The sequence below is a fragment of the Schistocerca nitens genome, chromosome 8, assembly GCF_023898315.1.
Source record: "Schistocerca nitens isolate TAMUIC-IGC-003100 chromosome 8, iqSchNite1.1, whole genome shotgun sequence".
Classification (NCBI taxonomy): domain Eukaryota; kingdom Metazoa; phylum Arthropoda; class Insecta; order Orthoptera; family Acrididae; genus Schistocerca; species Schistocerca nitens.
Window position 1 is genome coordinate 368,014,889 of NC_064621.1, and position 16,953 is coordinate 368,031,841.

Sequence of the window (16,953 nt, forward strand, 5' to 3'; positions counted from 1 at the left end):
TGAGATGTGATAAGCTTAATATTACACATTTCCATCGCGACTGATTGGTGTTTACGAGTTTACTTAACTCTGGTTTGTATGTTTTTCTGTTACGGACGTGAAATAGGTAGTCCATTTGCCGAATAAGTTTAGCAAGATTTTCATTAGATGGGACAAAAGTAAAGTGGGTGCAGTCGTGGTTTGCGAGTTATGTCAGACGCACTATCATACGTGGTGGTTTTCAATTTTTCAGGTTGGCAATTGTAGTGCGAAGGAACGCATTATTGTACGAAAATTCTGATTCCTAGGCTCGGTGAAATCTGTGCCAGGAACGAGTGGAGCCCGGGTCCACGCAAGAAGCCGGCTTCGCACCTGGGAGTATCCTGAGGCGATAACGGGAGATAACGCAGCTTTGTCTTGAGCGCACCAGTTGTTTGATGCTTAGCCGAGGCTGCGAATCGTAGAATGGTTCTGAGGACTGCCACAGCAAGGTAAGAGACCGTCTTTTATACACTTTCCTTGTCCGAGAATTTATTTACGATGTCACAATTGCCAGCAAAAATCAATCTCACGTTGACACCGCATCTAGCGAAATGTGAGAGCAAAGAAACAGCGCTTAAGGGGGCCATATTATTTAATATTTACTGAAGAACTCCTTTCCGTACGACTGCATGACTTCCATAAAATATTTTAGTCAGCGCTGAGGTTTCTGCTTTGTAAAATCCATAGTGAACTGCTGTGATATTCCGACCACGATTCAACATGTTTTGATTATATAAAAAGTTTTTATTTCGCTCTTCGATTCATTAACAACAGATTTTGTCAAACTTGGTTCTGCGGCGTTCCGCCGGAAGTGAATAACTGCATCGTGGAAAACTATAAATAACGTGGTGTTTTTCGGACATTTTGACGATATAATTTTTTAAATATTTTGTTATGATTTCTATGTTATTAGTTCTGATTTAAAATTGAGATTTTCACTGAATAAAACAAGTTTTTCTGAGTTTTAAAAATTTGTTTAACCTTCGAAATAAACAAGGTGTTCCATGAAAGTTCCAGGGCTCTCAAACTGTACCATCAGAGTAACCACTGATTTATAGTAAACAAATGTGCTTTTATCAGTATCTGACCTTGTATTTGGTTGTTCCGAAGATTTATGTACAACATTATAACCTACTAGCACAGAGTGGGAATTAAACCTGGACCTCATCTCTGCATTTTGTGTTCGCTACACGGTTATATGACGCAACAGCACTTAAGTTTCTTGGACATCTTTCAGACCATATTGCTTGTAGTGAAAAGTTCGAGTGGTTAAGACATTCATGCTACGTTTGAGAAATCCGTGACTCAAATTCTCGCCGTGTTATGTGTTTTTTGTAGTTTCCTTGATTCGCTTCAACGAATGCTGGGACGCTTTCTTAACATTGCAGTACCCTATATGTATCTTCGTTCAACTGAATCTCGTCATTCGCACGTAATGACGTGGATGTCGTAATGAATGAAAATGTGTGTGAGTTCTTACGGGACCAAACTGCAGAGGTCATCGCTCCCTATACTTACACACTACTTAAAGTAATTTAAACTAAACTGTGCTAAGAACAACACACACACCCATGCTATGTCGTAATGAATCGTAACCATTTCAAACTACACACAGTGTAAAAATATCTCCAAAAGAATGGTGTGATGTCCAGTAAATGGCGTGAGACCAGACGCTCAATTTTATTAGCTACATACGGCTAAATATGCATTCAGTTAATGTAAAATACTGCAGTTTAGCAGACAAAAAGCCCCCATTTCGCCCGTACATTACGTGAGAGATAAGCCAGTGTAACCAGTTACTCTGGCCACAAATGTATACCTGGATCAGAATAAGAAAGTGACTGACAGTCGGTCCCGGCGGAGGTTGGAGTCCACCCTCGGGCATGGGTGTGTGTGTTTACCCTTCGGATAATTTAGGTTAAGAAGTGTGTGAGCTTAGGGACTGATGACCTTAGCAGTTAAGTCCCATAAGATTTCACACACATTTGAACATTTTGAACTGACAGTTGAAGGGGGATGTTGTCGGTTTGCCGTTACGTGTGAGCGCAATATGGCTCCGGTAGCAGCAGTTCTGCATTAAGTACCTTGATACGTTCCCAGTTAATGTGCAGTGTTGTGCTCAAGCATACCGCACTGAGAAGCAAAATGTATTGGAAAACACGTGAAAAATTATGTAACAGGCCGCTGTTGTCCGCATGAGACCGGTAACCGGGAGTTGAGGTAGCAGAGCGATATGACAACTCTCCACAAGACAGAAGGTGTGACCAAACTCGTGCTCTGATTCGTTGTTGCTATGATATCTGCCCTGTGGACAGCTAACTATCAAGTCACTCTGTTAGTCTGATCCAGGTACAGGGGTGACATCCGGAAACGCAACATAGAACGGCTACACATATCATGTAGTGGGGGAGGGAAAAGTAGAAAGCACCTGTTAAGTACACACCGATGAGCCAAAACATTATGACCACCGCCCATCACGACATTTTGGATGCCGCCCTCTGACGGGGGATCACCATAGCGAAGATATGGGCTGCAAATCGAGAAATCCATTGAGATAAGCAAGTTTGACAAATGTCAAATTTTTGTTACGCAGTTGTCCACGACTCTTCACTGAACGTTGGGTAGAATAGATGATAATCTGTGACATCTCTGCCGAAACAGCACAATGCTGGTGCACGTATAATTGTTTCGGAGCATACTGTTCGTCGTACATTGTTGAGCTTGAACATTGTTGAGCTCCGCAGGAAACTACCCATACGTGTTCACATGTTGACCCGACGTCATCATTTACGGTTACAATGGGCACAGGACCATCGGGATTCAACCGTCTATCGATGGAAACGTGTCGACTCTTCGGAGGAATCACAGTTTTGCTACACTAGGTCGATGGTCGTCTTCAGAAACGCTGTCGTCGATGTGAACGGCGGCTCAAAACTTGCTGCTCGGCACGGACGCACGTTGGTGGGAGCAGTATTACGCTGTGGAGACCTTCTCCTGCGCTTGCATGGGACCTGTGGTAGCAATCCAAAACACGCTGACAGCTGCGATTTACCTTCATCCCTTCATTCTTGATGCCAACACCGACGGCGGTGTCATCTTTCATCAGTATAATTGGGGGTGCCTCTGAGTCAGAACCCTGTTGCAGTGGTTTGAGGAGCATTGCAGTGAACTCAGGTTGACGTCCTAGCAACAAAATTCGCCTCATGTAAATGCTACTGTACCCATACGGGTCGCTGTCGGGTGCCATCACCGCTTCCTCAAATCAGCGGCTGGTTATTTACGCGAATTACATGACCTGTGTATAGACATCCAATGCCACATATCCCCTCAAACCTACCAACAAATTGTCGGATTCCTGAAACACAGTGTCTATGATGTGTTTCATTCTATCGACGGACAAACAAGCTATTAAGTAGGTCTTCGTAATATATTGGTTCCAATGGCTCTGAGCACTATGGGACTAAACTTCTGAGGTCATCAGTCCCCTAGAACTTAGAACTACTGAAACCTAACTAACCTAAGGACATCACACACATCCATGCTCGAGGCAGGATTCGAACCTGCGACCGTAGCGGTCGCGCGGTTCCAGACTGGAGCACCTAGAGCCGCTCGGTCACCCCGGCCGGCGTAATATTTTAGCTCATCACTATATAGCTGACAGTACTCACTGTTTACCAGTGCACTGCTCAAACTTACGAAGTAGAATGACAGAAATAGGTGATAAAGTTGAAGATACAGTGTGCAATTTGTGATCTGAACAATCAGCAGTAGAGTTTCATCGAGGTGTTGCATAAACTTTGATGCGGGATGCTACATGTTTTACTCGGAGGACTTAAGTTTGAAAAGCCTAACCTTATATAGACTGGATAAGAACTTATTATTGAAATGAAGAAAAACTTATTAGGGATTAACCAGTAACCCCCCAGATTCTTTAAAGAATCAAATTTCCATATGTATGAAACGACTTTAAATGTCTGATTACTTTACAAGTGACGTAAAGTGGTAAATATTTGATTTTACGGATATGGGCGAGAAAAAGTTAGAAATTATCTTTAAAGTTTGTTGAAAGTCTCTAAGTGCACTAATTATATAAAACACTGGATAAGTACAGTGTTGGTACTTTGCTTTCCGTTTGAGGCAAAAGCTAGATTTTGACGCTTCTCAATGTTTATGACGTCATATCTCCTGGGTCGTAGAATTATGCAATGTTCCACGTACATTCAGTAGCATAGCTGTATGCTGTTTGCAAGATGTGTTACGATTACAGTTACTAGTAAAGAAGTGATAAACTAAATCGGCAAGCGAGATGCGACAGTTTTTACTGCGCGAATAGCGAAAATGTAGTGAGCGATAAACTTTTGTCCTTTCATAATTTGCTGGGGGGCAACGAGGGTGCCCGCGAGAAAAAGTTTCGTAAAGATTTGGAATTACGTGTAAAGTTAATTGCAAGTAACTATAAGTAAATTCTCTCATTCTCAAACACTAAATGACTATAACCTGGCGATGTTCGCACAGTGAGTTATGCTGCCTAAAGACATATGCACAGTTTCCAACTGTAATACTTGTCTTATTGTGTTAAACCGTTCGAATAAGATCAAACGTTCTTAACAGTACGTTATGACAACATTTTAAACTTTTAATTTACACAAAACACGGAAAATCAAATTTTTGTTACCTGTCATAGCCATATGGGGGCAACTTGCAACTGCGATATTTAACCATGAACCCGGATAGCAAGATGTTCTTTTTCTCGGCCGATTTAAGTTAAAAAAATTCGAAATTTGTTGTAGGAAATTGTGGAATATTTCTGCTTTGGGCCCTATAGTTTGAAATTGGTCTCTGCAATGGAGGTGCGTTCTAAGGAGAGACCTGCATCGAATTTCTTTGCCGGAAAACCAGCACACCGCAGATATCCATAGGTGCTAGCAAAATGTCTACGGAGACACGGCAGTGAACAAATGTGCGTTGAGTCGTTGGCCGAAGAGACTGCCATCGCAACAAAGTCTCGCAATCCGTCCGATCTCCCGCCGTGCGGGCCGGCCGCATTCAGCTGTCACTCCTGCAATGTTGGAACGTGTGCACACTCTCATTCGAGGTGATCGACAGTCCACAGTCCAGCACCTCTCTGCACAACAGGACGTCACTGTTGGTAGTGCTGGCACACTCGTCCATCAGTTGGGGTAGTCAAAGATGTTTGCCCGCTGGGTTCCTCACTGCCTAACAGAAGACCATAAAGAGCAACGCAGGATCATCTGTGCGGAATGCTTTGTCATTACGTGGTTGACCGTGACAATTTTCTGTTGAACATTGTTACAAGCAATGAAACATGGGTTCGCTACCTGGATCTTGGAACGAAACGGCAGTCCATGGGTTGGCACCACACCACCTCTCCTCCGCCGAAAAATTGAAAGCCGCATCCTTAACTGATAAAGTCATGGCGATGGTCTTCTGGGACAATGAAGGGCATATTCTGTTTGATATCCCCCCTCATGGTGAAACGATCAGCTCTGAAGTGTACTGTACTACCCTCAGGAAACTGAAGAAACGACTTCAGAGTGACTCCACGGGAAGCAGTACGTGGCTGATGGGGAGATTACTCATGCAGCAAGACGTTGGCTCCGACATCGACCAGTAGAGTGGTACCATGCGGGCATACAGTAAGGTGGCGTAAGTCATCGCATTGAACGGATAGTATGTTGAAAAAATATGGTTTTGTATCCAAAAGAGTAGAGAATAATATGATGTATTGGAATCCTGAATAAATCCAACCTCCTAGCAGAAAAAAATGGGTTGCGCTACTTACTCGTAATATCTTTCCATGGAGAATGCCATTTTAACAAGTACAGTTTCCAGTATAATAACATAAACTTAACATGTCATCGTTCCACTATCTTAACAAATACGAGGGCCGTTCGGAAAGTAAGTTCTGATCAATCACGAAACAGAAACTGTTGTGAAAATCAAAAACGTTTTACTTTTGACAGTCATCTGCAGCTTCCAGCTACTTCTCCACATAGTCGCCGCCCCGTATTAGACATTTATCGTAGCGTTGTAGCATCTTTCCCATGTCCTCGTCACGAAAAGCAGCCGCCTGCGCTTTCCACCGATTCTCTACGTTGGTCTGCAGGTCGTTGTCCGCGCCAAAATGTCGTCTTCGTGGTCAACGGTTCATGTGAGCAGAGATGAAAGTGAAGCGGAGCCAATTACGGATTGTATCGTGGGTAATGAAACACTTCGCATCGAAGACACTATAGGAACAGCTTCATTGCCCCTGCAGAGTCACGAGAAAGGAAATACATGACAGTTGTGTTAAGGGGGTGCATCACATCAGGCGAAATCTCTCACCAGGCCCTCGTACTTGGCGAGCTAAAAAGAGCGACATGCTGCGGTCGACAGGCATGCTAGAGACATTGCCCAATACATTTGTACAGAGCTTCATCGAATTATCACTATGGTATCTATTTCGCACCCTATCGGAACTTACTTCCAAACAGCCCTCGTAATAATAATGATGATAATAATAATAATCGAAGATAACTACTTGTTATAATATGTGGCCACATGGTTTAGATATAGCATAAACGGTGGTCTTTTGGCAATAGAATAAAGACAATTTCTTCTAATTATCGTGGAGTGTTCAACAGTGTCCAAAGACTCAAATAGGTAGAGGCCAATGGGTAGATGCACCGACGGAAGGCAGACTGCGGGAAAACGAGGTTTTGCAATACCGACACGTGGCCAAAGTGTTCCAACATATATACCAAAATATGTTTCACCTCATAATTACATCAAAATAGGCTGCAAGTAACAACATACCGTTAAACGGTACCGAAGGTACTCTAAACCAGAACTGTGAGAGTTAAGGTCTGAATGTAGACCCTGAACTGTGGTAGGTCGATGGGAAATATCTCGTGTACCTTGACATCAGTCAGAACTATCACACATTTTTGTGAGATACTAGCAAATCTTTTTTGAGATACAGCTTGATAACTGCAGGCACTCCACATATTGTCTCCTACAATAACACGACGGGTCCTACTGGCATCATGTCTCTATGAGAATTGTAATTCATCCAATACTATGTTTATATTCTTTTATAAGATCACCCAAAAGGGCCTCCAAGTTGTTCCTCGATTTCTCAATACAACGCAGTTGATCCCCTCTCTCTAATTTCGACTTCAAAGAAACAAATGTAATTTTTTCATCGCACGCTATTATTTCTCGTTATCTGTAAGATCATTTATAAACATTACACCAGCTTTCCCATGTTCATTGTTTCACGTCTTGTCAATTACCGCTGGTTGTTTATCATTTTTTGCCAACTGAACGAGTGTTTTGAGCATATCTCTGTTCGGTTTGTTCTGTGAGGACTTATTAGTCATAGCCATGCAGTAAAATGCGTTGGTAAATGACAGAAAAAACAGAAGACAATCCTCGTTACTGAAACACACACACACAGAGAGAGAGAGAGAGAGGGAGAGAGAGAGAGAAAGAGAGAAACACACACGCGCACACACACAGACACACACACACACACACACACACACACACACACACACACACACACACAGAGAGAGAGAGAGAGAGAGAGAGAGAGAGAAAGAGAGAGGGGGCAGAGAGAGGAGAGATGTGGGGGAGAGAAAGGGAGGAAGAGAGAGGTGCAAACACAAACTGCGTCGTGAAATGCGATGAATTTTCATTAGAAATGATTTCAGGCTGTGTTTAGGTGTTGACGAGACTTAGCGACGGGTGCGTTATAGATTGACTCACGTGTCAGCGCATGTGTTAGCTGCTGTGGCCATGCGCTAACAAGGGAACCTCCCCATCGCACCCCCCTCAGATTTAGTTATAAGTTGGCACAGTGGATAGGCCTTGAGAAACTGAACAGAGATCAATCGAGAAAACCGGAAGAAGTTGTGTGGAACTATGAAAAAAATTAGTAAAATATACAAACTGAGTAGTCCATGCGAAGATAGGCAACATCAAGGACAATGGGTGTCACGGAGCGCCGTGGTCCCGTGGTTAGCGAGAGTAGCTACCTGACGAGAGGTCCTAGGTTCAAGTCTTCCCTCGAATGAAAAGTTTAAATTTTTATTTTCAGTTTATGTGACAAACTCTTATGTTTTCATCACTTTTTTCGGAGTGATTATCACATCCACAAGAAAACCTAAATCGGGCAAGGTAGAAGAATCTTTTTACCCATTCGCTAAGTGTACAAGTTAGGTGGGTCGACAACATATTCCTGTCATGTGACGCACATGCCGTCACCAGTGTCGTATAGAATATATCAGATGTTTTCCTGTGGAGGAATCGGTTGAGCTATGACCTTGCGATCAAATGTTTTCGGTTCCCATTGGAGAGGCACGTCCTTTCGTCTACTAATCGCACGGTTTTGCGGTGCGGTCGCAAAACACAGACAGTAAACTTCTTACAGTGAACAGAGACGTCAATGAACGAACGGACAGATCATAACTTTGCGAAAATAAAGAAAGTAAAATTCTCACTCGAGGCAAGACTTGAACCAAGGACCTCTCGTTCCGCAGCCACTCACGCTAACCACGGGACCACCGCGCTCTTTGTGCTACAATCTCCTTGATGTTGCATATGAGGCTGTTTGCACAAAAAGAATCAATCTAGAGATCTACAGTCGCAGTTCTTTAAAATGAATGGGAAAGAAAGAAGAGAGGGATGAGAATTCTCAATTTGCATAAGCGACGGGTACTGCATATTTGCAATGAAACATTACAATACCATGCAGAATGAATTAAAAGATTTAGTTGGTAATCAAAGAGCAAAAATTTACAATGGTTGACAGATCACTGTTCTGAACATCAAGAAAACATTCTGTACTAAATTTGTAGGCGTGGAGCACGTGAAGAAATTGGTGTTAAAATTTCTCAGGTCGCACGCATTATTCAATTGTCAGTTGCAACAGTTTTCAAAGAAACTGAACGAGACTTCATACATGATTGCAAAGTACGTAGCGCTATTTTTGAGTTTATGCAGGAAAAAGGCGTGCAGGAACGAAAATCAGAACTTCCAAAATTGATTGCAAACTTCGCATTTTAAAAGGACACACTGTTCGCAGTAAGACATTGCAAGGTAACTTCTTTCTGATTTGATGGGGATGCATTTAAAGAGAAACTCGCGTAGTAGAAGGGACACGTTCTGACAAAGACAGTCCAGTTCACTACGCTCACTGGAGTTAAAGAAAACGCGAGGCTTGAAGAATTCATTGTGGCCGCGAAAGAATTACGAGGATAGTGCTATAAACGTTTCGAGGACACCGACTATGTTACATGTGTTTCCAAGCTGTTTTCGGGGCCGTTTGCCGTTACAGTCGAAAGCGCCCCTGTACATGTGCAGCTGTAACTGATCTGAAAGGTAATTCCCGTTTTAAAGTCAAATAACTTTAACATTAAAACTGTCTAGAACATCTACATTTGCACGTCTCCACAGCAGGGTTGCAAAAGTGCTACGACATTTCAATCAACAAATGTGTGTAAAAAAAGGTCATTTTTGGTTTATGAAACTATATAGGTCACGATCAAGTAGCAAACTGAGTGCGAAAATCGGTGAAATGATCTTTGTATGTCCGTAGGTCGACGGTTTACATCAGAAAAAAATTATAGTATGTTTTAAGAGCGCCAAATATAATTAAATAACACTGTTATGGTCTCTATTGTTGAGAAATGTGAAATATAAAACCAACGCGACTGCACTGCCATTCAAATGCGGCGCTTTCGCAGCTTCCCTCTCTTTCACCTCCTCGCGGTCAGACCGCGTATCGTGTTGAGCGCAGTGGCATTCTTGGTCATCCCTCCTGCCCTAAGACAAAAAAAAAAAAAAAAAAAAAAAAAAAAAAAACACGAAGGAATTACCTAACTGGGACGTATATCTGTAGATGTGATGTACATGTACAGACAAACAAGTGATTACAATCTCAGAAAAATTGGAAATTTTGTTCAAGAGAAAAGGCTTCGCAAATTGAGAAAGTCAGTATCACGGTCCAACTCTGGCCCTTGTGAAAGCAGTTGTTCGGCTTAGTATTGATTGATAGGGTTGTTGGATATGCTCCTGTGGGTTATCGTGCCAAATTCTGTGTATTGGCATCTTAGATCGTCAAAATCTCGAGCTGCTTCAAGGGCCCTGCCCATCTGCACATAGCCGGCCGCGGTGGCCGTGCGATTCTAGGCGCTTCAGTCTGGAACCGCGTGACTGCTACGGTCGCAGTTCGAATCCTGCCTCGGGCATGGATGTGTGTGATGTGCTTAGGTTAGTTAGGTTTAATTAGTTCTAAGTTCTAGGGGACTGATGACCTAAGATGTTGAGTCCCATAGTGCTTAGAGCCATTTTTGAACCATCTGCCCATAATGTTCCAAACGTTCTCATTAGTGAGAGATTCGGCAACCTTGCTGGCCAAGGAATGCTTTGACAAGCACAAAGACAAGTAGTAGAAACTTTCGCCGTGTGTGGGCGGGCATTATCTTGCTAAAATATAAGCCTACAATCGCTTGCCGTGAAGGGCAACGAAACGGGGCGTAGAATATCTTCGACATACGGCTGTGCTGTAAAGGTGCTGCGGATGACAACCAAAAGGACTTCTGCTAATGAAAGAAATGGCACCCTAGACCATAACTCCTGGTTGTCGTGCCGTACAGCAGGTGACAGTCAGGTTGGTACCCCATCGCTGTCTGGGGCGTCTGCAAACATGTCTTCAGCCTGGAATGTCATTGACTCGAGTAGAATTGTCTTCAGTAAAGGCCTGGAATCTCATTGGCTGGAATAGAACTGGCTTCAGTGATGTCGTCGAGTTTCAGATCGCAGCGGGACTCATCACTGAAGACAGTTATACTCCAGTCAGTGAGATTCCAGTCCTGTTGGTCGTCCATCATATGACCCGACAATCAGGAGTGGTGGTTTGGGGTAGCGTTTTTTTTTTCATAGCAGGATCCCTGCGGTTGTCATCCATCGCACTATTACAACACAGATGTAGGTCGACGATATTCTACGCTCCGTTTTGTTGCTCTTCATGGCAAGTCATCCAGGGCTTACATTTCAGAAAAATAATGCCCGCCCGCACATGGCGAGAATTTCTGCTGCTTCGTGCTTGCCAGACCCTACCTCGACCAGTAAGGTTGCCGGATCTCTCCCAACTGGAAAAGTTTGGAGTGCTATGGTCATGGCCCCTCCTGCCATTTCGGGACTTTGACGATCTAAGGCAGCAATTTGACAGAATTTGACGCGGTATCCCTCAGGAGGCCATTCAACAACTCTGTCAGTCAGTGCCAAGCCCAATAACTACTTGCTAAGAGCCAGAGGTGGACCAACACATTGACTTGCTCTGTTTGTGAAGCTTTTTCCACTGAATAACTCACCCATTTTTCCTGGAATTGTAATCATTTTGGTTTTTCTGTAGATGTACATCACATCTACCGATTTGAATCCCATTCGGATAATTCCTGAGAGTTTATGTGAATAAGCATGCTGACTATGACAAAGTGAATTTATGATATACAGAAGTGATAATTTCTGACAAAGCGAGTTCTGAGAAAGAGAAATTTCTGCAGTCTGAAAAACGCAGCGGAACCATTCGTTCTTATTAAAGTAAAAACTACTCTGTCTCACTCTATCATTCAGGTGTCTTCTGTATCTTGTTTTCAGTAACAGGAATCAGACTGTGGAATGAAGTCCTTCCCTATATCAGAGAAATGAATAACGTCTCTGACTTCAAAAGGCAGTTGATGACATCTACTGAAATAACGGTCTCCCTCATTTCCGAAAGCCCTTAACCAGAGCAGTTTGTCCAAACGTTTGTCTCTCAAAGCTCACTATGTCAGAAAATATCACTTTATATACCCATAAATATATTTTGTGTCTTCTATTTTTATTTTTATTGTTATTATTATTAGCAGCTGTAGCAACACTGACAGTGTTAATGCTATCTGCTCTTAGTACTGTTATTCATATTGTGATTACATACATTTGCATTAGTGGGTACAATATTCAAGAACTGTGATAACAAGCCAAACAGTAAAAAGCAATTGAAGGTGATGGATTTCTTACATCACATTCTTCAAACTGTCCGCTGCTCGTGGTCAAATTGCTATAGCCACCTCGAGCGCCGAGCGGGAAAGTTTTTAGATTATCGCCTCAGCACAGCGTTGCGCGCGCCTGGACAGCTTTCCTTCAGTCTTGTTTTTGTCTTCGAGTATGTCTCACAGTGATTTGGTCCATAGCGTCAGTTACTGTATGTGTCCGGTGTTAGCATCGAAGTCACTCATAATGTCGGCCATGGGTTCCAAGAAAAGGTACAGTCAACTTTAGTTTTGACAAATCCACGCCATCGGTGCAGTCCGCATCTTTGAAGATTCATGCCTGGCTCGTTGATGTATTCTTGTAACACCTGATCAGGTTCATACTGCCTATTTTGATTCTAATAAAGATGCCTTTTTCACTACCTTTTGCGATCCTCTGCAAGTAGATAGATTGCTTTTGCGTTATAGTTCTCAGGCTCCCTACCATCGTGATGATTCCATTAGTATGGTGCTTGTTGCTAATGTGGAACTGGATTATATCAATGTCCGTGAGTTCAGTCTCCCACCAGAAGTTGACGAGAGTTTACTTAAGGAGGTTTGGTTCAAATGGCTCTGAGCACTATGGGACTTGACTTCTATGGTTATCAGTCCCCTAAAACTTAGAACTACTTAAACCTAACTAACCTAAGGACATGACACACATCCATGCCCGAGGCAGGATTCGAACCTGCGACCGTAGCAGTCGCGCGGTTCCAGACTGTAGCGCTTAGAACCGCTCGGCCACCCGGCCGACTAAGGAGGTTTGATCTATTGTGGTGATGTAGGGGTAGTCCAGTCAACACTGGTTGCAATGTTATAGTGGAATACGTTCAGTAGAGATGGTAGTCAAACGTTAAAGTCCGCGGCTCGTGGTCTAGTGTCTGGCGTTGCTGCCTCTGGATCACAGGGTCCCGGATTCGATTCCCGGCGGGGTTGGGGATTTTCTCCGCCCGGGGACTGGGTGTTTGTGTTGTTCTCATCATTCCATCATCATCATTCACGGAGACTGGAATGAATAAGGATTGGGAATTTGCACAGCCGCTGATAACCGCGCAGTTGAGCGCCCCACAAACCAATCATCATCACCATCATCATTATCATTAACATACGTAATATTCGTTCTCATCTACAAGTCTGTGGTTACTGAATTCATATAACGTATAGTTGGCAAATCAGGACGTGCTTTCTATGCAGTGAAAATGTCCACCTTAGGTCTAATTACCCATGTCGAGTATAAGTATTGAAGTCCTCATTTGAACAGAATCGAAAACTGATGTTAGTTGTTCGCGTTTGTATTGCTCAACAGGTTGGTGTCATGTCTTCTCCGGGTGCAATGGAATAGTAGAGGGACGCGCAGCTTACTGCTCCCGACTTCCTGCCTTTATCTTGAAATTGTTGTTGCCAAGCCAAGCCGACAGTGTCTGCAGTCCAACATAAGAGACATCGTACGCAGGATCATGAGAAGTCGGATACGTCTACTCCTTATCCACCCTTCGCTGAAAAATTCAAATGGCTCTGAGCACTATGGGACTCAACATCTGTGGTCATAAGTCCCCTATAACTTAGAACTACTTAAACCTAACTAACCTATGGACATCACACACATCCATGCCCGAGGCAGGATTCGAACCTGCGACCGTAGCAGTCGCGCGGTTCCTGACTGAGCGCCTAGAACCGCTAGACCACCGCGGCCGGCCCCTTCGCTGAAGTAACATCGCCGATTAATGTACCGTGTACTGAGTCTTACATTCCTGATAGGGTCTATGGGGCGAAACAACTGCTGAAGTTTCTAGTGTTTCTATTAGTATACCTCCCGCAATTGAGGTAACCCCTCCAGAACCACCCAAGGTTGGAAAAGCCGTTGAACCTTCTGATGTTCCAATGATTCAACAGTAGCAAACTGAGGCGTGCCTAAAATTTCCTGTTCCATTGATGTCACCCATCAACGATCAACTGTTGTTACCACCATGCAGGCGATTGGTGGCCAGGAAATCCTATCTATAGTCGCAGATGTTGTGATAGACTACTCTCTTGTTCGTCGATCTGGATTGCATTGATCCCCTCCTGCTGAGTAGGCCTTCGAGGCTCCCTGTTTGTCACCTACTTTGGTTAATGTTCAAGAACAACCTAATTCCCCGACTGCCGTTACTGTATTGCCTTGTGATTACTGTAAACAAAGCGTCCAACTTCAGCGCGTGGTGGCTCCTAAAAAGAAGAGACATGAAGATTCCATGAGCTGCGATGCAAGCCCTACATACTCTGACTCTTCAGTGGACTTGGCAATGAATCTTGATACACATCGAAGACGTAATTAAGTTGATCAGCAGATCGAATTTTGTTACTTGTTTAAGTATGCAGGCTTATACATTTCTTTCTTTGAGCGTTAATAGGATGGATCCGGATCTGCGGCTCACTTAGTTGCGTCAGTTTCTCTATGATGTACTACTACAATACTATATTCCTAGAAGAAGTTCATTTCACTCGTTTTCCTCTACCTTGTTTTTGCATTGTGTTTAGTGAGGCTCCCGATTATTCTACGTGGACTAAATTATTTATTTAGTGAGGCCGTTCCCTATGAAGTCAATGTATTTCTTGATAATGGTAGAAGAATAGGATGTACTTTTCTTCACCTGACTTTGAGTCTCTTTTGTGCACCGTGCGGTGCCGAACGCACGTTGAACCATTCACCATTTAATAAGGGAGAGGTGGTTTACCTGTTACGGAACAGTCCGCAGAGTATTTTGATAGGTGGTGATTTTAACTGTGTTGCGTTGTGTAGACCAGTCTTCCAATTTTAATTTCTGTCGGAAATTGCAAGATTTAGTTCGTTCCCTGAGTCTGCAAGATGTTTGGATCTGTAAATACCTGATTCTTGTAAAATTTACCTATTTTTCTGCTATAGCTTGATAGATTTTATTTATCTGTTTGGATGCGTGATAGGATTTTAGCTGTCGATGTCGTTCCCGCCAGCTTCACGGACCTCTGTGCAGAGACAGTTTAAATCACACACGTCATGTGGTCAAATCGTTTCGATCGCCTTGGATGCCGAATGTGTGAATTTAGAGGATCTCTTTCTAGATGAGGTGAACCAGGAAGTGTGGGGCCGTAGTCCCTGTTCAACTGCGGGATACGCCTTCATTTAGGAATGTTGGGTTCAGTTGACAAATCCGAGGCACTGACAAACGATGATACGATTCTGCGCTGATAGAACGCGGCAATTTCGGAGGACTACTCTATCTTACGTGCCCTTTATGAAAGTGCTCATCAGGCTCCCCTACAGATTGTAGACAACAGGCTTTTAAAAGCGCAGTTGTTACGGTTGAAGCAGCGTGAAATGGGAGTGTTAAGGATGAGATCCAAACCATTTCTTTGGCAGCGAATGAATTGACTTCTCTACGCCATCTGACACTACATCAGACTCGTCGACGTGCGTGAATCATGTCTCCCAAGACCGAGGACGGCAGTGTTGTGACGGCGCAAGAGGACATATTGCAAACACTACATCAGTTCTACGTGGGGTTGTATGAGGTACCCGTTCCTGTCGATAAGTCATCCGATTTGTCTGTTCGGGCTCTGGATCGGAGACTTTCGCCTGCTCATAAGGCTGCGGTTTAAGATATGTTCCAACGTGACCTTATTGTCGGATCGCCTTCTTGTAATGCAGATATCTATCATAAATGGCCTATCTTCTGGATACAGATTCCTGCTAAAGGCCGTTCACATGTATTATGAAACTGTGATGGTTACTTAAAAGGTAAGAAATTGTTGAAACAGAAAATAAGATATAGTTGGACATTCTATTAGAGCTATGTCAATCGGTGAGATATGCTTACATGGTCACCACAAAGACTGGAATGCTTAACCGTACTTACTTAGAAAGAAACGCGAAGAATAACTAGAGTTTCCATTAACACTAATAAATAATGTTAAAATTTTTTCCCTTGCCACTGACCTAAAATGGAATACGCCTTATCTGCAACAAGCTCTCAAAACGCTCTGAGAACAGATTTTACGCTTATCACAAAGCTTGGTTATAAATAACATGTAGTCTTTGCACTGGAGAAGAAAGAAATTATATTCTTATCACACAGTATTGCTACTGATAGCATGTTGCAGGATCTTCGCCGATGAGGGTTTCTATTTTGAGATAATGTTGTGGTACTCTGCGGTATAGCTGTTCCTACTCAATGGATGAAAAGATAAAATAACTTTATTAGCAGAAGAAAGGCTTAAGATCATGGTACGGATGCCAAAGGGATCATAAAATGAAATAAATTGTGAAACATTATACCCAAAAAACGACCATTAGAAGAATTACCACAGGGACCAGCTAACTCAACCGATATCTTGCGACGAAATACAAGGTTCAACATACTAGCGTATAAGTCCGAGACAGTCGTAAACACTTCCAATATGCAGTGGCCATATATTGGTGGAACGCGAATGGGTCCGTATCGTCCCCTCCCTCTACAATTTAATGGACATAGTGGCCCACAACCATGCAATGGTATTTTACTTTTCTCTCGAAGAGTAGGATGAGTCAGGACGCAACAGGATATCAGCCGAAAAGGCAGTCTCAGCGATTTAGAATAGCTAATTGATTTTTAAGCCAATGGCAGTTCGCTTAGTGACCAAGCCAGGTGAATCTGCTTTGTAGCGTCTCAGTGGCGGGACAGCGACTGCACTGATCTGTGACATAGTACGGTCGAAATAGGCTGCCATTGGTGCATAACAGATTAATTACCACTTGCTACCACGAGGACACCACCGCCACTGGTAGGAGAGGAAGGCTAAGACGCAATCACACCGTCTTACAACAAGTTTGCGGCGATGCCTGTTCAACAGGCGACTTACT

The 16,953-nt window shown here is 43.3% G+C and overlaps 1 protein-coding gene across 1 annotated transcript in view; it reads left to right on the plus strand.

Annotated features, from left to right (window-relative positions):
• Window positions 1-206: 206 nt before the first annotated feature.
• LOC126198616 (uncharacterized) overlaps window positions 207-16,953 on the plus strand; it is a 79,915-nt gene continuing 63,168 nt past the window's right edge. Inside the window, exon 1 of the mRNA XM_049935070.1 lies at window positions 207-470. Within this exon, the coding sequence (XP_049791027.1) occupies window positions 445-470 (26 nt within the window). The 5' untranslated portion in view covers window positions 207-444. The remainder of the gene's footprint in view (window positions 471-16,953) is intronic.